This window comes from Myiozetetes cayanensis, unplaced genomic scaffold (assembly GCF_022539395.1).
Source record: "Myiozetetes cayanensis isolate MyiCay16 unplaced genomic scaffold, myiCay2020 scf10, whole genome shotgun sequence".
NCBI lineage: Eukaryota > Metazoa > Chordata > Aves > Passeriformes > Tyrannidae > Myiozetetes > Myiozetetes cayanensis.
The window spans coordinates 30,736,065-30,760,649 of NW_026086605.1; the positions used below are offsets into that span (position 1 = coordinate 30,736,065).

The following is a 24,585-nucleotide window of genomic DNA, read 5'->3' on the forward strand; positions in this document are numbered from 1 at the left end:
TTCATACATCTTGTGACCTTATGTTACGAATAACATGTTGACCTTATTCATATAAATAAACAGCATGACATTTCTTTACTATGGTGATTTATAATCAATATACATTTTAATAAATTTTTATCCATTTAGTTGATGTTATGAGGACAAATGTAATCCAAGTTTAAATAACAGACAAGTTTTGCAATCCTTTAAAGTTCCTTTTTAAAATGCACCGGAAAGTTTGCATGTCTTCTAATTTCACCTTGAATTTTACAGCTTGTCATAAGATACAACATAAAGTATTTCTACTGAACATTGAATCTGATGTATTTGAGTTTTTAATTCATAAAAGTTATTTTGATTTCCTGTAAATATGCTAAGCTCAGCAAAATGTGGTGTTACTCTTTAGAAAGCTGAGTTTTATAGGATGTCTGGTTGGTATGTGAGGTAACTTATATTGCTACTTAGGCTTACATTTAATAAACCTTAGCTAGGAAAATTGTTTAAATTTCAAAGAAAAGATAATAAATAAAATGAGGGCATAGAATATTAATGTGAACTGTGCCTTTATTTTGTTAAAGCATTCAAAGTTAAATAGTGGTGGTCTGTTAACAATCTAGGGCTATTTGGCAAGTCTCTAAACTTACTCAATAATCAAAACATAAAAGGACAATGGAAACTTTTCACAATAAAAGAAAAAGGAGTTGAGTACAGAAACCAAACAAATTATTCTCTGCTTTTTCTTGGTAAGGAGGTGAACTTTATAGGAAGGGCAGCAAGCTCTAAGTTAGGGTTGCCTTTTCCTGTCATTGTTATAAATTACATCTGTCTGTGAAGAATCCTCTCCAGTTATTTCGTGCTTCATGGCTACGGGGGAGGTGTGCGTGTCTATCTGGAATGGGGCAGAGAGAGACAGACTGTGGGGGAGCCTTCTTCTCATTTTACTGGTTTGTTTTTCACTTAGGAAATGGCAATTCTAAGCATTAATTTGCCTTGCTTACTAAATATACAGATGGATAACATTCCGAAGATCCCAGCTGTGTAAATAGAATATTAACAAAACAACTGTTTTCTTCAGCATTTGTATTATTTGTTCTTTGCAGCTTGCTAGACTTTTGAAAGACTTTGACATCATTTAGGTTCAGTGTAATAATTCAAAATGTGTTTATTAATGGCTTGAATGAGGAAAACATTTGACAAAGGGATGGACTTCATCCAAAACATAATGCTTGATTCTTTCATGGGAGTCTGAATACACTGCAACAATATTGTAAGGCACCAGAAATATGGGAAGGAGCTGCCAAATGGTACTGGGAGGAGAGCTGTGTACATACTGGGGTGCAGTGTGCTCTCCATCTACCTGGTGAGCACCCAAAGAGAGTAAGCTGAGATATCCCATGTATTACTGTACAGACAAGAGAGAAAGGGGCCAGAACCAAGTCCCTATACTATTTATTTGAAGCTAAGACTTCATTATGTATTTGCAGCATTGCACTCAGAAGAACAACATTGAATAGGTAGAATATACTGTGTCTCCCTGGGGAGAAAAGATGGCAGCTGGAGCATTTTGGTGTGTTTCATGGTTAAGACTTTTATCTGAAGTATTTTATGGTTTGGCTTCCCATTTGCACTGTTGAAAATTGGGTAGTGAACTCATCCTGAAACTCCTCTTGACCTAATTAAAGCAGAGAAAAGGAATACTTAATTATTTATACTTAATGTTTGCTTTTTCATACTTATGAGAGTGGGCAGGCTCTCTGGCTGACTTTAAGACGCTAAGGTGGTGAGAGTTTGTCTTTTTCTTTTTTTTTTTTTTCCGAGTTGATTTCATCCTTCCATTTTGTCCTCGTCTCAGACTTTGCCAGAGCCTGTGTGGGTTCTGCAGAGTTCCACTGATGATGGTGCTGAGACCAGGATAAAACACACATAAACCCAGATGTTTTCAGCTGAAATACGTCAACTTTCTGCTCTCCACTTTTATGAGAAGTGGTCCTTCTGACCTTTTTGGTTGGTTCTACAAGAATCCAACAACATTGTAAAAACATATTGCAGTAAATATTCTTACTAGTCCCACAGCACAGAACATTCTGCATGAATTACAGGCTAATACACCTATTACTGTTTTCTTAGTGTTAGAATTCACGTGCTTGGTAAAAGTTTTGTTGTCTCTGTTCAATTCAAATAACACTACACAGGGGACAATATCTCCTGTGCAGTTGCTCCGTAGTTTATTTTGACTGTGCATATCACATTTGGCTTATGAACACAGTCTAAGGAAATGGCATAGATTCTAAGAGATAAAGATGAATGTTGTGTGCTTCATTTATAGGAAGGCCATCCAGATATGGTCTCAGAGTTGTGATAACATCCTGTGCTTGAGAAGTCTTGAATTTTGGATCGATCAAGGCTGTGGACTTGTTTCAGGCACTAACAGGCTGGAATTCGGGTCTACCTCTTTAGATTTACTGAACGTTGTGTGTTGTGAATACATTGCAACTATCGACAATGTGTGTGGTACTCTGGTCTAATAAAATAGAGGAGGGCTAGGGATGTTCCTTGGAGATTATTCTACTTTGAATATCTGCCTCCCATTCTCTCAGTTTTTCTTAGCATTCATTTTGTATTCATGACACCCGCTTATCATTTTTGTCTCTGTCTGTTATACATTTAGGATCTTACTGATTTTCTTTTGTTCTAAGAAAGATACTGTGCCAGATTTTTGTATTCCTCAGGAGTTAGGATGTGGTCGAAGATTTACATTTGGAGAGATGTTCAACTACCTGTCATGATCTTATTTCCAATGAAGTATTGAAAGGTTTTACCCTTGCTTAGGCTTGCCATGGTAATAGCATTACTGTTGTCCAGGCAGGTCTAGATTAAAAGAAAGTGAGGGCTAGAGTCCAAGTTGCTGACTCTTCTCTTTCTATTTTTTTGGTTTTGGTTTGGGTTTTAGTTTGCTTTTTTTTTAAATAATCCTACTGGTGGTCCATTGTGGTGCCCTCTGAGGCCTGCAGAGTCACAATGGCCCCTGTACACCTGAGGTACCACAGTGTCACACAGCCCTGGCAGTTCCTTGGAAACACACATGCCCTTGAGTCTCTTGGCACTGCGTGCATACTGCTATGTAACTGTGCACTGAACCACCCATTTCTGTTTAATAATCATGTTTTGTTTGAGAAATCAAGCAGTTGTCAAGGGGGAAGTAAGGAGCCAAATGTTACTCATTTTGCCGTGATTTTATCTTTTGTCCCTCCTTCTTGCTTGCAAATACAACTCCCTGAATTACTGACTGTAAAATTAATATCATTTTCTTTGCAACCCTGGCACAGCCAAACACAATAGGAGAAGGTAAAGACAGGATTTCAGTCTTATCTCTGTGTGTTTCCGAACTACTGCTGGTTTGACTTCAGTTCCTATTCTTGTTATTCTTACTGGTTTTATTGCAGGATATTTAATTGTCTCTTTGTTCTGATCAATCCTCAGTTAAATGGATAAATAATAAAAGAAAGAGGGTACATAATCAAATTACCAGGAATAATTGATCAGTCCAAGCATTACTGGAACTTTGTAGTGAGAAAGAACAGGGCTTTGGTATCAGAGTCAAAAAGGCCAAGTGTTTAAAACTGACAACACAAACACATTGCTACATTGGCACATCTTTGTGAATTTAAATTACAAATTATTGTGTATAATCAGAATCAGAGCAACTGAAAACTCATACAGCATGGATAGACTTTATTAATTTTGGATACAAATGACAGGCATTAGACAAGCTTAGAAATCTGACAGACCAGGAGAATCTTAATATTTGACAAGTGCAAGATAAAATGAGAATTTGTCTTGTGGATTGCTGGGTTTTTTTCTTTCATAGCAGCAGGAACATTGCAGAAACTATTAAGCAGCAAACCATATGCATTAGCATAAAATGTGGGAATCTGCAGTAAGGGATCTTGTTTAGGTAACAGGAAAGTTTGAATACATCAGCAGGACATGGTGTATTGCACAGGGGACTGTGGGTTGCTCTGGGAACTGGGAATTAGGCACTAAAGTTTTTCAGAGGTCAGCTGCCATTTTCGTACATTTACCACTTTGCAGACTATAATATGAATTGTTCTCATTTCATTTTGTAGTGAACAAATACAATTAAAAAGATAAACCTGCTTTCTTCCTTAACATTTATGTTAGCATACTAGCAATTTTAGTAGCAAAATGAAATGCTTGATCAGATAAATATCAATAACTCTAAACTGTACAGATGTAGAATTTTATTTTTAAAAAATTTTATTTTCATATTCTCTTTACCAAATCAATTGGAGAAGAATGGATGAAGAGTAAAGAAAAAGTAGCATGACTGTTAGCAAACTAAACCCTGCTCAGTGGAATTCAGTTGTATAAAAGGTCATTTTTATAGGTGTGTGCCTGTGGATCAAGTCTGGAAAGATCAGTATGGCAGGGGAAAAATTAAAAGTGCTCAGTAAGAGTACACTAAACTAGACTAATGCTACAGAAGCAGTGGTGGTGCAGTGAGGTATTGCAGCTTCATTTTTACCTGGTGTCAGACTGACTCTGTCAAGTACTTCTCTGTTAAGACCCAATTTACTTGGGCTTCTTAAAATCTCTACTGTGACTCCAGTGTTCTGTGGAACTCTTCTCTTGGAACAGTAATTTCTACCCATCAAAACCATCTTGAACATTAAGATTAAAGAAATTCTTGAGATGGAGACTTTTAGACAAGTTTATCATAGGATAACCCAAGAGAAGCCTTTTAATGTCTGTCCTTCTATTACAGTTGTCAGGTATAAATTTTGAGTTTGCAGTTAAGATTTAGAGTCCAATTGAGGTGTTCTCAATCCCCTGTGCCCCAAGTAATTTCAGGGGAATTTCTGGGATTGTATCTAAAATAGACACTACAGTACTATGGTGTGTAATGTTGGCAGAATTGTTCCTCAAGATGAAAGCTATTACATTAAAAAATATTCTCCCTAAAATGCAAACATCTCATATTACATATTTGCTGCAGCTTTGTGATGTGTGAATGTGTTGTATGTATGTATAAGGAGAGTACGAAGTGCTGTACTGGTTCATCTTGTGGGTCATTCCCAAGTATGACTTCATTTAAAAACATTTTAACTAATTGTGCTTTGTATTTTCTGTAGTGAATTAAGGAGCCTAGTTAGTTTTCAACATGAAGAGGAGGTTACTGCAGTATTTCTGCAATATACCAGGAATTATATTTGTTAATATACTTTGGGAGCATTTAAATTCTAATCACGCAGACGAAAGGAAATTTCAAGTGATGGCAAGTAAATTTAAATTACACAACAGTAAAGACTTTCATACCTTTGAAAATATTTCAGCACTGGCTTTTTTTTCACTTGCTTTGATTATCCATGATCACAGCAGCGGAATTCTATTGCTGTTGCCATAATTTCTAAAGCATAACTGTGCTAACATGAAATATGTATGTATAGGTACATTTGCCAACTTGTTTTAATTTTGTCACTGGCTTTCCACCTCATGTATTGGGAGGGGCTGCTGATCAGTACACTGGCTGAAGGAGATGGAGATATGCAGGCAACATCTGCAGAAAAAGTAGGGTTTTTTTCTGTGGTTTCAACATAAAGAAAATTAGGTTTCTATCCTGTAAAATGTGTCTCTGTGACCTCTGGGACCCCTGGGTTTGCCAGCCAGCATTTGCTGGCTGTGCACTTGCAAGTGGCTCACAGGCCCTGGGTGAGGGAGGAGTTTTGTGCCACATAAACTTGCCAGCTTTGAGCAATGCTTTGTATCAGACCTCACAAGCTGGGTAGGTCCAGTAATCTAATGGACACTTGAGCCCAGGATATTTGGGATTTGTTTTCTGGTGATGCTTCCAGGTTGGTCTTGGTAATTATTCAAGTGTGTCTTGGCAGTTCCAGGAGGGAGAAGTTAGTTCTGCCAGGAGTCCCAGACCTCTGGGACTGGGGCTTTCAGTATCACCAACGATGCCAGAGACCTTTCCCACCTGACATGGAAGAGCATCCCACATCCTGTTCTCTGCCATGGAATGCCTGTAAATCTTGGTGTTCCCTGGAATTGAGGACTGCTACCTCCTCCTCAAATTAAAACCATTTCATGAGAATCTGCTATGAAGCATTGGTGTGTTGTTACTATCTCTCTTCAAATTGTGATTATTCCAGTATTTATCCCAGATCCTATCCTCTCTAGGGAGGCCAAAACTCCTAGGGAGTCATTGAATATGAGTAAGGAGCATAAGGAGTTTAGGACATAACCCTCAGAAGCCTGGTTTGATATTGGTGAAATCTGACTTCTTGATCGTGTGTTTTATAAGGAAATGATGGATTTTCTGGTGCATTTCCTTCACAAAAGCCATGAGGTGCGCAGGGACGGTGCTCCTGTTATCCTAAATGTGCTGAGCATCAGTGCGTGGCCTGGTCACCTGTGACGGGTGGTGCCACCTTGGCCATACTGGGCTGATCCCCAAGCAGGAGGGTCCCCCCAGGGTATTTGATGTGGTTGCTGTGCAGGATGCCCATGGCAACAGCTTTCTCACCAGGCACTCCAAGCTCTCTGTTGTGGGCAAAGCCAGCCCGTGGGGACACAGGGTGTGGGCCGGGTCCCATCTTTCTCCCAGTGGGCCAGTCACAGATGAGCAACATTACAAAACTGAAAATGGCTGAGGGTTGGGGGTTGTCTTCTCTGTGGATGTCGTCTTCTGGAGGAGCTCTGAAGGTGGAGCTGCTCCTCGAGTGAGGTGCTCAGGGGACACAGGCGGAGCAGTGTCACAATGGCCCCTGGGCACCTGAGGTACCACAGTGTCACAACACAGCCCATGCAGTTCTGTGGAAACACACATGCCCAAAGCCTGCTGGAAGTGGTTGGACACTCCTTGATGACTTGCTGTGGCTGCCAGGAGACTCATGGATTCAAGTCACTGTCTGTTCTTGGTGGTATGTACATTTTTTTTATCTAATGATGGAACTTGGCTCCTTCTGCAAACTGGGTCTTGGCTGAGGTAGAAGAATGCAATACAAGATACTTAGTGACTCAAGTGTCTTCAGAGAGCAAGGAGCAGGGGTAACATTTGTATTTGAAGATTCTGTCCAAGGAAGCATTTTCCTACCTTCCTCCAGCTTGATGTTCTCCTACCATGGGACTTTCCACCTCTTCAGCAGCACCTGCTTATTGTAGAAATGAGAAGAAAGAATTTAGCACAACTGTGACCAAAAATAGAATTCCCCAAATTTTTTTTATTGCTGTGTTTAACCTCTGCTCTTTTAATCATACGCACAGCAGGGAAAAGGGGATGTGCTCTAACAACTGGTCAGGTATTAAAGCAGTGCAACTTTTTAGCTAGAAATCATGCTATCAGTTGGAAGTAAACAATAAAGCTACATATATTTAATTATTTAATAAATTTTGAGTTATGCTATTCTTTTAATTATATTAATCAGGCAGGCTCCAACACTGCAAGCCTTAGGGCTTCAAGTACAATTTCAATGCTTTGTAATACATTTGCCAAACTTTGGAAAAAGATGAAATGGCTTAATATTGAACATTTGCTTGATTTAAATTTTACTAACCTATGCACTTCATAATTCATATTCTTTCATTGCAGTGTACAGCAGAATGATCATGGTAGTAATTATGAGCAAGCACTCCTTTTGCACACAGGTTTTGCTTATAAACTTGATGACTAAAGGCCTGGAATATCGAGGGAACGCTAAAGATCTGCAGAGCCTTTCACTTCAAGGTCACTGGTTCAAGCACACATTATTAAAGACACGAAGTTAACATCTGACTCCTGCTTCATAACATGTATGAAATGAGCTAGTGGTGTCGGTGGAGACAAGGAAAGGATACAACCAGTTTAATAGTAAGAAAAGTGGTAGGACTAATGGGTAGGTCCAAAAAAGAGGAGGAATCGGGAGACACCCAATGTACCAGGCTCCTGTCCTCTCCTGCATGTAATCCTTAGGGCTGAGTTCATTTCCTCAGTCTGGACAGGTTGTAGCCACCCTACTTGGTCCCATTTGATGTCATAAGCTTAACTGAGTTGAGCTGGGTAAATACTAGGATTCAGGTAAGGAAAGAATCCATGGAAGATTCAGGTAGAAGATGGTTTGATGATGAAGCAACAGTGAACCTGGTTGGATGTTGTGAGGGTCCTGAACAACAGGCTCTTTGGAGGGAGCTGCACACGGACATCCTGACCACTGGTCATTGCCTCAGACATACAAATCACAAGCAGAAAACTGTTGGCCCTGGTGTCCTCATGCTTGCCTTCCATGTGAGTAATTACAGCCTGCCAGTGGAATTCCCCAAAAAAGTTAATTGTGGGAGATACTCCCTCTTGATCAGTTGTGCAATGTGATTGCTGCTTCAGGCTCCTTTACAGGAGGAGTTGCTTTTCAGTGATGTGATTCCTTGATGTGAGACCTTTAAGAACATTAGACGTGTTTAGAGGAAGGACTTTGTGTAACAGGGCAGTGATTTTTATCAGCCATTTCAAAATGAAGTAAATTGCTTCTGTCTGCTCTAAAAAGGGCATTATTTTTCCTGCAGCTGCCTTTTTCCTTTTTTTTGGTCTTGCTGTTGTCATTGCTTTGAAATCTGGGCTGAGATTCGACCCAGGATGTCTTTACTTAATACATACACAGGGTTTAGTGAAAGAAGTTATTTTCACCATCATAAAGGAGCCCCATGACTTCTCCTTTCCATGGCAGATTTAGTTATGAACATAGGCAGAAGGAAAAAAAAAAAGCCCACCAAACTTCACATATGTAGTTACTTTGTTAATAAGCTCTCTTAAGAACATTTTGTGAGTAAGAAGGGAAATAAGGTGAGAAAGATCAGAGAAGGAGAAACTCAGCCTTCTAGAAAAGATGAGATACAAATGAGTTTCCAGGAAAAAGTCTGGAGAGATGGAACCTGGCTTGGTTTAGTTTGTTTCTTTTGCCCTTTAGCCCTTGTTACTTGTATAACATAAAGTTTTCATAGCTTTGGAAGAGGTTTTAGTCACAGGTTTTTTATAGTTTTAATATGTGTATACATTGAAAATATTTAGTAATATTTTATATTTAATGGGGGATTTTCTTTTTATTCTTAACACTTCTCTGGAGAAGAAAGCATTTTTGGAAGAACTCTTATCGATCTGAGCCACTGAATTAGTCTAATGTAGAAGCTGTTAATTGATAGGTGGTTTCACTTAATTGTAATGGAGAAAAGCCATTGAAAGATTTTTTTAATGGATTTTTATGAATGAAATTATGGTTTATTTTAAATAACTGTGTGATGCTAAATGAAAGGATCTCTGGAACTTTCCTGAATATTTTATTCAATAACCTTAGCCCATGTTTGTTTTCATGAGAAAAGAGAAGTTCCAAGTATGTCTTTTTTTAATTTAAAATGTCAGAAGCTTCTGTATAAAAATACATTTCAACCTCTAGGTATTCACACATTGCAAGAGTATTATTTCTTTTCATAAAAGATTCATCAAAATTCACATCATAATGTCTTTTTTTTTCAGTAACAGTTTAAAACCCAATCAGGGTTGAAAAAACGAAGGAGTCAGAGGTCAAAAATTAGATATTTTTTAAGTAACCCAGGGGGAAACATTCATAGGATATGTCAGTTCTTTCCTGAATGAAAACATGATAATTAATCCCTCACTTTGCACCTTGTTTTTTTCACCTCCAAACTTGAATACAAAATTTTTTTGACATAAAAGCCAATCGGTATTTAAAATTGTCATCTCTGTAAGAAAATGACATGGACTTGAAGTAATTAAAAAAAAGAAAAGAATTCTTCAATCTCAGGTTATGGTAACCTGTGATATTTAGTTGGAGGGCTTTTAGGGTTTGAAAGAAAAAAAATGCATCCAACAAAACTTTTGTATTTCAAAATATTAGTGCATTAGCTTTATTGGAAAAACCTGAAATTGTTCAAATGACCTCAGTAAAACAATTTGGACTACAATTCCCGGAATGCTCATGAAGCCGACATGTCTACATGTTCTTAAAAAGTCATAATCCATCATTCTGAGGCTAGATCGATGGATTATGACTTTCTGATGTCAGATATGTGAATTAAGGCTTTTTTGAGTACAGCCTGCTATCCAATTATTGCCCCTATTCATATATTATAAATCATTATTCCTTCACCAGGTAGTCAGCAGTTTCTATTTCCTAAAGTTTCAGAGCCTTCTTTTTTTAGCCGTTGTGGCGCTCCCATTGAGCAATCAAAACTGGAGAGTGCTGACCTGAGAAATAAAGCTTCTATCACAGCAAATTGTTGAGGGAACAACAGTCATTTCTAATTCTTCTAGTTTCTGTTGAAATAAGGGGTATTAGATTAGATTGAAACAAATCTCATCCCCTTCCTGCACAAACAAGCAATATAATAAATTAGTACAAAAGTTGTTGGCAGGCACTGACTTCATTTTTAAGTGCTCATGCCTGAGTTTCTTAAAACTGATGCTTTCTTCTGAGAAGCTGACTTTTTTTTATATATGAAGACTGATCGGCTCCTGATTTAAAGCCGAAATTTGCCAGCGTGCTACCTTAAGTGATTGTGTCTATTAGGTGCTGTTAAACTGAAGTTCCTTTGAATGAATTATTTATGGAGTAATAAATGCACCTCTAATGCAATGGAATATATGATAAAAATAAAAAATACTTTACTGTAACTAGTTTAGGTGTCAAATCAAAACACATCTTGAACAACTTTATTAAAAGATATTCAGAAAAAAGAAGAGCTGTTTTAGGATCTGTTGTGCATCCAGAGAAGTCATTAAATGAAATGTAATCGTGCTGTGTTGGAGAGTTATCTCAACAGATTTCTCAAGCTAAGGGAATTTAGGTCTAGTCCATGTGGATGGAAAAAATCAATAGTATGATCTTGTTGTTTTTTATTTCATTTTGCTGTACTGATATTCTTCATTAGGATGCAGTTTTCACACTAGATGGCTGTGCATAAAATATGTCCAGTCAGTACATTGCTGGTGGAGTAGTTGTCAAAAATGATGGTAATCGATGGAAGGGAGGTTGGTGTGGTAGAATTTTTTATTAACTCTTTGTCTCAGTCCTGCGTCTGCCATGAGAGAGTTATCACAGTACTGGCTGGTGTCTCAGTTTCTCCTTTGGGTGAGCACATGGATTCTAAAATCTGTGTCCCAAGGACTGTTTCTGTGACTCTCTCTTGAAAAACAGATTTGTGTTTCTTGTGTTGCCCCTGTTGCTCTTCAGTCAAGGATGTTTGTCAGAAACCACGTGAGAAAGTTGACATGGTATTTTACATGTCCTGCCATTAAGTAGTTGGGATGGGGGCCAGTTGGTAATGCTTTAATGTGCTGTAGTTTAATTCTTCTTAAAGGAAGACATTGTCTTGACATATTTATCTAATTCCTTGTTTATTTCAGGAGTTCTGGACATTAATGGCATCTTGCTCCCACCTTCCTTTTTCTCTTACCTCTTTCACATTTTCAAATTCTGGCCGCCAGGACTTCCAGGGTACTGCAGAGCACTGGTTTGTCAGGAGAGAACAGGAATAATTGTTCTATGAATGCTTCTGGAGAAAACATGATTTCAAGGACAAGTGCCAGCACAGGGTTGGAACCACTGGTGGAGCTTCAGAGCCTTTCTAGTTTCTGATAGCTTTCCGATGCGATTCAGCTTCAGAGCCCAGCCCTGCTGGTGGGGAGTCTAATGAAGCTCCTTCTGCCGCCCACGGAAGTAGGCTGCAACCCATTTTCAGATTTCCTGTGAAATACAGATGCCCACTAGATGGAGACACAATATTTTATACATTAGTGGCTGTACAGATGGTAATCAAACCCACCAGCTGCTGCCTGCGCGTTCTGGGCACCTCGCCAATTTACTGGCAGTATGTTGACTGGGAAGCAGACAGTGACACACTTTGATCGAAAAGCTTGTATGATGATTTTTTTTTTGTTGTAATATTATTGTTTTTTTAAAAAATGATAAAAGAGATCAAGATGTGTATCTTGATCAAAGGGTACTGCTGTCTGCTTCCCCATCAGCAACTTCTAATTTATAGAAATCAGATTGCATGGAAAGCAATCAGCAAAGGTTTGAGGTCTTTCTTGTTCTCACAGCCAAGACATGCTGACAAGTGAGAAAATTAAAATCAGAGAAGGTAGGGAGAGGACTAGTAAGACACTGGTTGAAATATAATTATTTAAAGTTCATGATTTTAATAATTTTAGGGCTGTAAAAAAAACCCAGTTAAAGTGCTCAAATTGGCTATCGCTTATATTATAAGAGCGCCTTAAGGTCTTTTCTCTGATGGAGAGTGTTGCTTTGAGACTAATTTACCACTGAGAGTGAAATATATCTGTTATTTGTTGTCACAGAATAATAACTTGTCTCTGGTCCTGGGGCCAGGTTTTTTAAAGGCACCTCCTATCAGCTCTGTTTCTTCCACACGGAGCTGTGCATCCAGTATGATTTATTAGGGTGTATACATGATACAATGAACACCTGCAAAAATCACTTAAACCAGTCAGACCTATAAATGTGAAGATAGTGTGTGCAGAGGGACTTTACTGAAAATTTCTCTATCATACTTAATAAGGTCTTTTCTCTCTAGGATCTCTAGCAGAGTCTTTTTTCAGCTCTTGGTACTGACTCCTTCTTTAAAAAACTGGTTTGGGAGTGGTTTTTTGTTTATTTTTAAGCCTGCCAGGTTTAAACAACAACAGTTTAGGTAAATGTGTGTATGTGTGTGTATGGACTGTGTCAGCTGGAGAAAGACTGTTTTGGTGCACAGGTGAATATTTCTGGCCAACATAAAAACTCAAACCCAGTGACAGGGGTGAGCATTGCTTCACACTCCACCAAATGTTAAAATCAAAATGAGGAATCATATGATAGAAGGACCTGGGATATGTGATGTTTTGTCTAGCTGGAGCAAGGGCTTATAGCCTGATGCTGTAAGGAAGTATTTCTGGGTATGGCTCTGCATTTTCAAGAGAAGATGCCGCTCTTTGGTGCTTGCTCCCTCTAGGTACTTATGACATTGCTATTTTGGAAAGCTGCCAGGGAAAAGGTTCTGCTGAAAGGAATAAATAAAACCCTTTGACATCACTGCTTCTTTTTTTTTCCATCAAAAGCTGACACGTCATCCTTATCTCATCAGGCAAACTGTGTGCAAACTTCATGATCACATTTTCTTTGCCTATTTTTGTAGAACAGTTTCTCAGAAAGACAAAGCACCAGGGAGGCAGAGGAAAAGCTCCAGTGTACAGCTCAGTCCAGTACTCTTTGGATCCACTTATTCTATGGATGACTCAAGATTTTCATTTCAAAGTTTGAAGCATTTGCTCTCGATTCTGACTTGTGTTAGAATTCTGTATGATTGTGGAAGCCTTTGAACAAATGTCAGGTTTTTGTTGGATCTGCGACTTGCATGTGTGGTAATTTTCTAGATGTAGTTAACAGAATTTATGAGGGATGAGGAGTTAAGTGAGTGTTGTTTGTTTGTTTTTTAATTGGAGAGAAATTAGTGGGTAGAAATGTTTGTTTCTTCTCACGCATTGTTTGAACAAATTCTAAAAATCCACAGTGGATTATACGATTTGTCATGAGCTTCCCAACAAGTCAAAGCAGAATGAGATTTATGCTCTTTTTCAGCAGAAACCATTTCATGCCCCAACAGAAATGGAAATGACTGTTCTCAGAAACCTTCCAAGTCGAAGTGGGAGGAGATAATCTGTAAGGAGATGTTACCTTCTCAAAAACAACCTCACATCATCCAAGGTGTGGTTGGCTTTGGCAGTTTGCCAGGAGGAAACTTTAGTACTGGATTTCAAATCACCCACCAAGCCAAGCTGTGCCGAGGCAAAGCTTTGATTAACTCTTGCATTCCCCAGACTAACCCTGCCCAGACCCGCAGCTGCGTTTTTGTTTGAGGTGAATGACGGTGTTGCAAGAAGAGCTGAAGCAAACACGGGCACTCAGGCTGAGGTGCAGCACCAACAGATTTATGAACATGGAGGTTACGAGGAGAGCCTGTTTGCAGTGGGGTGTGAAATCCAAGTGACACATAAGGAAGGGGTGGTTTCTTTTGACTATCAGGCTGTGGTTAGAATTCTGCAGATCCAAGTTTTATAGAAATGGAGTTGTAAAGAAGTACTGGTATCTTCAACTTCTGTGTGGGGGTTTTATGTGTGCTGATCAAATATTCTGGTGTTAAAATAGACTTGTTTCACATAGAGAGGTGACTGAAAACTGTAACTCTGAAATTTCAGAGAAAAGCTAGCTTGCTTCTGCATTCCCAAATTGGGAAATGTATGTTAATAACTTAATTTTTATGATAAAAACATGAAAAATAAGTCCCTAAAATAGTGTCGAATCAATTTTCTGATAAAACAAATTTATTTTCCCATTTGAGATTAAAATGACCTACAGTAAGATTTTTTTTTTAACTAGGTGTTAATTAAAAATATGGAAATGGATTTAACAAACCTCGCAGTTCACAGTAGAAGAATTACCATAACTGATTTGTTCTCAGAGCCATGCCTGTTTTGAGATGTTTTTAAGATGTCTAAGTTACTGGTTGTTTTTCTGCATGATTGTTTCCAAAGCAAAATGTGATTCCAATAAAAACAGTAATTGAATTTACAGTCCACAGGACAAATTGTTGTTTTAACAGAAACTTACACACTCAGGCAAAGACCTTATGTTTTAGGTCTAATAACAAAGAACACAAGCTCCCCATTTTTATGTGGACATATATTCTGAAAAGTTTTCTAATGTGACTTTTTTTTTTTAAAATCTATATTATATTTTTTAAATTGTGTGAGCAGTTTTTTTCCCTCCTCTTAGCTCTGAATCAATATTCCTTAGGTTGTGTTGGCTTGTTTTTTTTTTTTTTTTTAATGCAATCTTTTAAATGTTAGTGCAGCTATTTTCTGTAGCATCAGCTGGGGGTGAATCAATATAGACAGGCCTATCCACATCTAATGCACCTGATGGCTGAGAGGAGTTTGGAGAGAGCCTGTTCCTCTGGCTTTTGGTACTGAAAGAATGCAGAGAGCATGGGGCAGGCTTGTCCATGACCCGTCTTGCATGGAGAAAAGGCTGGTTTCTGAGGAAGTGGGTAGGAAGGGAAGGCTGTCCAAGAGCAGTGGCAGACAAAGGCAGGAGGTGGAACCTCTTCCAGCATCAGGGAGTCACTGTGCTTTACTGTATCAACAACAAAATATTAGTTTTCTGCTGTCAGACTTTCTCAGCAGGAGCTCCCAGTAATTTCTTGAACCCCTTTTCCTATGAAGTTTTTTAAGTTTTCCCAGGTTTCTGGAATCTTCTTGTTGCCTTTCTTTCCTGTACAGTGGTTTGGATAAAGCCTTAAGTCTGTTCTTGCTGAGCTTGGAGAAATCTGGTGGGGTAACACCCAGCTCCAGGGGCACAGGCTGCTTTTAACTGGTGTATGCACAGCAAGGAGACACTGGAGATTCACACGTGCTGGAAATGGGCATGTCTGCCTCTTTGGTAGTCATAAGGCTGACCTAAAGCCCTGTGGAACAGTGGGAGTTGGTGAGATATTGCTGCACCTTGGATGTAACACCTGGAAAAAAAGCAGTTCAGGATAGTCCGGTGCTGTTAATCTTCACTGAGCCCCTACAGTGATCATTTCAATTAAAAAAAAAAGGAATATTTCATATTTCCCAGCACCAGGCAAAGCAGGGAGCCTGGGTGAGGAAGCCAGCTTTCCTGGGTTCCCCTAGGGAAAGGGAAGGTAGCAGGCTGTGCCTGCTGTGGTCCAGGGCAGGTGCATTAGGCAATTGTTGGGTTCTTAATTCATCTTACTTGCTCTGACTGTCTCTCAGGAGAGAGAATCATCTTTGCACTTCCTACAAGGAGGGGTTTAGGGGTTTGACAAAGCCCCCAAAGCAGGTGTGATGAATACCAGCCCCCTAAGCAATTTAATTCTTACAGGCCATTTTGTTGCCAAAGGCACGCACTCTCGTGCAAATCAGTTTTCTGAGAGTATGAAATTGCAGCAAGTATTTGTAACATCTTTGAAGCCTGGTCCCAGAAAGAGGTACCCAGATGCACCTGGCCAAGTGTGCTTTCACTTTTTTTTTTTTTTTCATAACATTTTCAGCATTCCTATTAGATCTTCCCTGATTAAATTATTTGGAAAAAGAGATGTACAACAAGGAAATCTAAAGCTCCAACCTGATAAGGTGGATGCCACCAAAATATTAGAATGCCTGTTGTTCATTGGGTTCAACAGAACTTGCTTTTATGGTTTTCTCATGTGATCACCTGAATAATAAAAAGGACTCTAATTTTTTTAAAATATTTGTAGATCTAGATAGGTGGTTATTGTGGGAAAGGTGCTTGTGGTTTTTTTGGTTTTTTAAATGGCTTTAGATCCCTGTTGGTTATGACTCTACAACCAGAATAGGAGCTGGCTGCTCTTTCCTTGTTTGCTGGGTGCCCTTGAAGTGGAAAGTGGGGGCTGGTACTTTGAAGAGCCCAGACATGCAAGAGCTGCACTTTCAAGAACTGAAAAAAAATGCTTCACTCCTCCCCAAAATATGTATGTATTACTTTTAAAAGCCTTTCATTAACCTTGAACATTTAAAATGATGAGACAGATCCCCAAGAAATCATGAGTTGCTTAAAAATAATTGTTGTTTTGTTCCTTTTCCTTGCAGTCTAATTTTCGAGCTCTCAAGATTTATGTTTTCAATCTTTGCTCTGCAACCATAAGAGCTAGACACTAACTTTATTTTTAAATGAAAGCTGAGATTCTCTTGTAATCCCATAACACCAGGAGATTTGGCAATGCTAAATACAATGTGAATTTAGAGTGACCATTCCAAGGTGAATCATTTAGTGATGTGTCCTCAGCATAAAAGCCAACTGAGGATTTTTTTTTTCAGTCTTTTATTTTGTCTTTCTAAATAATCTGAAAATTGGCAGTAATAACTGGAAGCTTGCTAAAAGCAGCAGAAGACAACTGCAGCCTAGTAAAATCAGTAATTTTTTGTTTCTGGTATGTTAGGATATTCTTACAGAATCTAGGTATTAAGGGCATTCTGCATTTAGATATCTCTAGAGAGGAAGGCTTTGGTTGTTTTTGTAGAAGCACCCTTTTCTACTCAGTCAAGCATTAAAATTGGCAGCAGTTCCTGGAGTAGAAAGAAAATCCTGGTTGTTGCCCTCATATAGTTACTGAAAACAGTAAGAGGATATGTAAAAGCTTTAACTCCAAGGAAAAATATTTATAACTGTGACAGTGTGTTTCCTTACAATAATTTATGGGCAAAATGTAAGAAAGAAGGAACACAAGCTATAAATAATATTTCTTATGTAAACATAACGGCAGTAGCAAATTCTTTTTATTTAAAAATTAATATTGATGTTCATTAATATAAATTACCACATTTGAGATGACTCTGATGTCCTTGAGGCCAGATGTCACTGACTGATTTACAGCTTCCTGGGGGGAGGAGGAGATCCTGTTTTGTCAATGTAGGCACCAAATTGCTTCAGATAGCTATTTTGGACTAGATTAATTACTAATGTATTGTCAACAAAGTCGATTCCCATCTCAGCTCAGGAACATGGAAAACTCTCTTTAAAACATATTCACTTAGATTTTGAAATGCAGGAAAAAGAGCATAAAGCCTACCTTTGACTCACTGAACTTCTGTCTCATTTACGAATAATGTTTTGAAAACTCCTGCCCAGGAACATGCACACAGAATTTCCATGTGCATCATTAGCAACTCGGGAACATAATTCAGAGGCAGAGTTTTAGGCTCTCATTGATCTTAATTCTACTTTTAATATTAATAAAATTGCGTACTGCGAGGGTGTTTAGAAGGAAGCTCTGCCATCTTTGTCACACCACAGAGATCAGATAATCTGGATTAAGCTTTTGTGTGCCTCCCAAACTCCTTGTGTAAAGTGTTGCTGCAAAATAGGATGGCCACTGTATTTGCAGAGGTACCAGCAGCCTCCCAGGAGCCTCCTGTGGGAACGCTGGTGGGCGATGCCCCAGCAGGCAGGTGGGGTGGGTTTGTTGTGTTTGCATATGCTGGCAGGTTAAAGAGGAAGGATGAAAAAAGGCTGCCTGGTTTGAGTCAGTGCATTTCAGTCCATTATGTATTCTTTCAAATGCAACCACATGAAATACAGGCACCTAACAAACCATCTCTTGTAAACATCTTTTATTCCAGCCGCTGAAATTCAGCACGTTTGTAGGTCTGTGGCTGGGCATGCTCAGCATAAATAGCAAACTAATGTAAATCCTGTGTTACAGAGTTTGTTTGATAGCAAATCTCACATATATATGAGAGAAATCTGTGGAGGTCTCTGGTAGCACAAGGTCCTGTGGTCTACAACTAGAAACTACACAGGTGATATGAATATAGAGAATAACACACAAAGAACTCCCTTGTAAAAATGCATCTACCATTCATATAGAATCAAATCCATAGCCATGGAAAGGCTTTGAAAGATGTTACAAGGCTTTAGAAATGGCCCATGCTGAACATGGGATTTTTTTTTTCAGTCCTTATAAATAATTATTTTCCTATGTTTGATAAGATTAACTGCAGAGAATTTATGTTAAGACTGTGTGGAAAGGAGTACAGAATTTCAGATAATATTAAGCTGAAAAGGTGGTTTCAAAATGTTTCTGTGATACAAAAGCCATGTATTAAAGAGGCAAATACACCACCCCCTCAGTCTCTTTCCTCGTTTATGAAATAAGTAAACATAAACTCTAAATTCTCATTTTCAGCAAGTATGTTAGTAAATCCAAACTGACCTTGACCTTAGCTTTGCTAATTTCCAAACTCTGATATTTATTCCTGGAGTAGATTGTTTCCCTTCATACCACATACATAAATACTGCAAACCTTTCCAATGACTTGAATTAGAGTGTAAGTAAATAGCTGGTTTTAATCTACATAATATTTTGAGAGCAGACGTTCTGTGCTATGACTATTAAGATATACCCAGCAGCCATTTCTATAATACTGAAACCTCTTATATATATTATTAAAAGTAATGCTATCAGCCAGGGCTTGTTTTATGCCACAGAAACTTAAATAATAAAACACAGCGTGGATAAAATCTGCGATAATAGTAACTTAAGCAAAATTAATTTAAGTAACAGATAACATCTGGGGGGAAATGTAATGGTATATTGGTAAGTTATGCAAAGCTAATTTTATAATAACTACCACATCTGTGGAACTCATCTATTAGAATGCTTTACCAATCTTCTTTCCTGCCATTATCCTGTTTTAGAAATTTTCCTGTGTACTATATTATTGTCTTTTCTCTGCCTACGTTTGTAAAAAGGCAATTTGTTAGGGGTGAACAACAAGAAAAGTATGTGGGTTTATGTGCAGAACAACACTACGCTTTTTATACTTCAATCTCTTTATGCACACTTGTACTAGAAAGAATTCCTGAGTGGAATTGTGACATGGGGCCATCCATGGAGAGCAGTGTCTGCAGTTCTCAGCTGGCCTGATGTAACTGGGGTGGGAAAGTGAAGGTTACACTGAACGAGACTTCCCAACCAACCTCTGCTGGGTGTCAGCTCAGCCTCCAGCCTGCTCCAACTTGCCTGGGTTTAAGTGGCCTTTTGGCACCTCACCCCACCCAGGAATTAGTAGGAATATTGCACTTAATTCTCCCTCCAGCTCCTTCAGAGCAGCTGACACTGATATGCCAGCTACATTTGTGCAACTGCTTCACAATTCCTTTGTGTCTGAATTCCCGTGGACCCACCGGACCACAGTGTGCAGGAAAATATTGCCAATTAATTTTAAGGCATTATCATCTTGCCAAACTGTTTCTCACATTTCGATAGTTATATTGATTCAAGGGGACACTTTGAATAATACATCTTTGTCATAGTGAATAATGCTCACATAATGACAAATCTTCAGGAATTAAAAAAAGGAGGATGAAGTTTTTAATGTAGGTCAGTGGAAGTAATTCACCATAAATTTACTCAGACTTCAGAAACCAGTAACATTTTTTTTAAAGCCACTGTAACTGTATAAAACTTACTGTGTCTCCTTCTCTGTTTTTAAATAGATTTTACTACAGAGCCATTGGTGCTATTACACATGAGGTTTTGTTCAAAGGAAACACAAAGACTTAATTGTGTTTTTTAAAGGAAAGTATTGCATCAGAAGGATTCATTTAAATACGTTTGTTGGCTTCGGGCTCTCACCACAATTCATTCGTTCTAATTTTCCCCTGGACTTGTTAAGGACACAATGTATAGGAAGGAGCAATGCAGAATGGCATTTTTAGGTCACTATATTTTGGCTGTAAACTATAGTGCTGCTCATAAACTTGTTATTGCTAAACAAAATGCTTCATATTCTACATTGAAGTTGCACAGTCTTTTAAAAAAACTTTTGGCTGAATGTTGGGACTATTATGGCTCATTAAAGAGACTAGTTCTGCTGTAATTTAGTTATTTCTTAATGATCCAAGGGTTATTATTAGACATGGAACAGATGAGTAAAGAATGGCTCTCTGTAAAAAGACGCAGTGAAGTAAAAATATTATTCTAAAAAAACAGAAAATCTAATCCATGCTACAAAAACGTATTTGATCAGCTTGGAACTGATTCTAAAAACCACGTCTTTTTCTTTTTTTTTTTTTTTTTTTTAAATTTGGACCAGAGGGAATAAACGGAATAATGATTTAGTCTAAATTAAGAAAATATTTTGAGTGAATAGGTAACTAACTAACCAAAGAATACTGCTTTAAGGAAGCAGAAACTAATTGTGAATTCTGATCCAGTTCAGCTAATATTTTAATAAGAAAATATAAGGTAAGAAATCAGAGAAAATTATTATAGCTGCTAAATCAGAAAAGCTCTAGTTTAAAAGAAATAGAATTGGAAAACAAAGCATCTTTTTATTTTAGCAAAAATACAGTTTAGCTCAGCTTTTTCATTTTGATGCAAAACCCAAACTTTCTGGCTATTCCTTTTGTGGGCACTAATACAGTGCTGAAAATTTGAATTACAAGCAGTGGAGGAAAATGCTTCTATAAATCTATTTTTCTCCTCACTTATTATCTGCAAATATTTCTATCAGCCTTTTGGGTTCTTATAAACATGGGCTGATACTGTCTGCCTTTTTTATCAAGCTCACATATGACAGGGAATCTTGAAGATAGTAACAATGTCCAAAGAGAAGGTCTGAAAAGCTTTTAGGACTACAAAAGAGATTTTTAATGTAATAAAGTGGCTAGGTCTCACTTTTTATTTTCAATTTTTGCTGTCACTTCTGTAGATGTATAAAATCTTTAATATTTTCAGCATGTGTAACTGTAGCAAGTAACTAAATAAACCAAATATCAACCTAACCATGATTTCAAAAGCAGGAGGAAATTAATTTATGGGAGCTGCAATTACCCTGATGTGAATTAATGTCGTTTACTTACACCATCCAAGCAAAATCCTGTTTGTAATCGCTGACTCAGAACTGGAACATCTGCCTCGTATTCTCGATGGGCACTTCCCCTTGCAGAGGCCCCAAACACACAATTTCAGTGTTCCTTGCTTGTTCAGAAATGCCTTTTTTCGCCCTATTTGGCACATATGTTCCCTGTCATCCTTTTTTTTTTTAAATAGGACACAGAACCTTGTCCCTTTAGAGGACGCAGGGCTGCCTTCTGCATCATTCCTGAGACCCTGAGTGTGCACAAGGTTCTTCATCCAGCTGCTCTGAGGGGGAAAAGCCATTGTCTCTGAGCATCGCTGGAGCTGCAGCTCACACACCAGCACAGCACCAGTGAGGGTCCCACGTTCACAGCAAAGGAGCGATGAAGCAGCAAAACTCGGACCATTAGCGACTCTTAAATTATAGTCACATATAAAAATATTTTTCTTAGGGCCTTATTCGATGCAGTGTCACTACAACTTTACTCCAGCTGACTCCTTTGGTACAGCCCTGCAATTCCAAACTGCAGCAAGATCCCCGTTCAGAGGTGACAAATTTGCATTGGGGAGACAGCACGTTACCTAAGCACAGTGTTTTCTAAACGTAATTATCCACATGAGTAAGAAGCTGTAGTGTTATGAAATTATGAAAATCATCTGTTCTTTCTAAGTATTATAAAGAGGGCCCCTTGAGAGGCAGCTAGAGATTAAAGCTGATCTATAATCATTTTCACAATGCTTTCCAGTTCTGAGCACCTGGATAGTAACAGAAAAGGTATTGTTTTTTGTTGTGTGCCAGCCATTTCATTTCCATTTTAAAAAAATCTGCAAGAAACCTCTGAGTAATGATTAAACCTGAATTACTCTTTTTCTTTTTTCTTTTTTTTTTCCTAGCACCAGCAGGATGTGATTGAACTTGACCAACCTGCAGTTCCCTCCTCAGCTGCAGCAACAGAATCTCAGGTATGGAGTTTTGTTCCTTTTAATTTATTTTGGGGGTTTTGTGAGCTATTTTCCTATGAATTCCCATTGGAGCCCAGTCACTGATGACATTTATTCCCCAGAATATAGCATGCATCTCTTCTAAGATCGTTTGAAATTATTTTTAATGCATTAATCAGTCAGCTGAGGACTTTTATTGTAGTCATCACCTCTGGGCCCCTTGTAACTTCATCTGCCAACCTGGGCAGTGCAAGACAAACACTGCTGGTCCCTGTCAGAGCAGCACTTCCCCACATCAGCTCCCTGTATTGTTGCATGCCTTTGGCTGGTGCTGTTTGGTCTCGTGGAGGGCAGGATGATGTTCTAACTCATGTGTTTCTTGTTGGTGGTCGCTGCCAGGGGTCTGATCAGGAGGATTACCTGGAAGAGTCCTCCGAGGCAGATGCTGTGGCTGGTGTCACTGCTGAAGATCAGAAGTCTGCAGAGTGTGAAATCCCAAATGAAATTATTGGCAACCTTGAGGTACTATTACTAGAAAGCTATTCACTAATTCTGTCTATGCTTAATTAGCTAGCTCAGCCTTAATGAATATAAACTGTATTTGTGCTAAAGCTGGCAAAAAGCACATCCATATGCTGTAAAAATGTGAATTAGCCTCTATAAATAACTCCTAGTTTAGTCAGCTTACATGTGATAAGATAAAAAATATTCAGTAATATAACAACATATATCTTCAGCATTACTATGTGTCAAGAAACACAGGCCAAATCCTGCTCTCAGTGATGTCAGTGATAAAATTCCTTCTCAGGGGTTCAGGACCAGCTGCTGTGATGGAGTACATGCAATGTGTGCTTAATATAAATTGTTTGATGCATCTGTGTTACACGTCCTTCAATCTGTGTAAGAAATAACAGGTTTATGCCAATTTGAGGCTTTGTTTGGTCGGTGCGTGACTGTCCAAGAGCTGCCTCAATGGAACACATCAGGTGTCAGTATGGGGGCTACAGACACTGAGGGGTCCATGATTTCTTTCTGTGGGGTTCATGAAAGGAAAGGAAGCTATTGGCACTGGACTTAAATAAGAAATTATTGAAAACAAACCGGCTAGAACAGAGTTCCACCAAGGAACTGCTGGAGTTGGGTCTTATTTGCAACAACCAGGTGGCACTTTCAACTTTAGATACAGCACATTAGACACTACTGACCAAGCAGCAGTTTAATAAATATCTAATATTATCTGAAAATAGTGTGATGTTGATAAATTCTTTTACATGGATGACACATGAATGGAGAATATAAATTAGAATAATAATGCCATCATTAGATCTATCTATTTGATTTTATACTCCATTTCAACATGTCTTTAGAAACAGGAGGGAATCCCTGACCTATGTTGTCTTATTCCTGTCCCTAACTGTAGGAAAAAAAATAAAATCCTGGTTTTCACTAGACCTTGATACCATCAGTGTGAGTGCTAAGAGTTTTTTCTTTACAAAAACTGCACAGATGAGAGAAAGGCTTTATTTTTTCTTCTTTTGCAACTCTAGGTGTATACACAGAGAATGATTTCCCTTCAGTTTTTAAGTCTTTCACAAGTATATCTTTTTCGCCTGTTTTCTCAGTTTCTGGACCTCAGAAGTCATCTTGTAATGAGATTTTTACCTGATTCATGATCAAACTCATACCATTTTTTCATTATGTGTGGACTATGATTACATAGTCTGCATTGTGTATTAACATATGCATTAACAAGGCAGCTGTTGCTCTAATTGATGCTAGAAAATAACTTTTATTGTGATATCACCCAGTGGTCTCAGTAGCAGCCATAGTGAAGGAGGATAGAAGAGGATTAGCCTAAGGGTCAGTGTTCCACAGCAAAATAACTGAATATACACACATAATGTGAAGGGGTGAGGACATATTTGGTGATACTTGAGGCTGGTTGACTATAGTGACGGTCATCTGCAAAGGTACAAAACTGGGAGAGAAATTCCAGCCTTTTGGTTCCCATCTGAGCTACTGAGAACTCTGAAAACATTTCAGCTGTGTCTATCCATTGATTAAAGAATAGCACTGGTAGGGATTTCTAGGACTGACAAGACACAAAGTCCTTAAAATGTCACGTGTTTCTGGGACAAACCCATTTGCTTTATCAAAATTGCCTGAATTCCATTAAGAATGCAACTCTTAAGTTTTGGGATA

The 24,585-nt window shown here is 38.4% G+C and overlaps 1 protein-coding gene across 1 annotated transcript in view; it reads left to right on the plus strand.

The window, feature by feature from the left end:
• Nucleotides 1-24,585, plus strand: part of CABCOCO1 (ciliary associated calcium binding coiled-coil 1) — a 47,927-nt gene that overhangs the window by 21,990 nt on the left and 1,352 nt on the right. Inside the window, 2 exon segments of the mRNA XM_050340789.1 lie at nt 22,336-22,404; nt 22,783-22,905. Coding sequence (XP_050196746.1) covers nt 22,336-22,404; nt 22,783-22,905 — 192 coding nt within the window.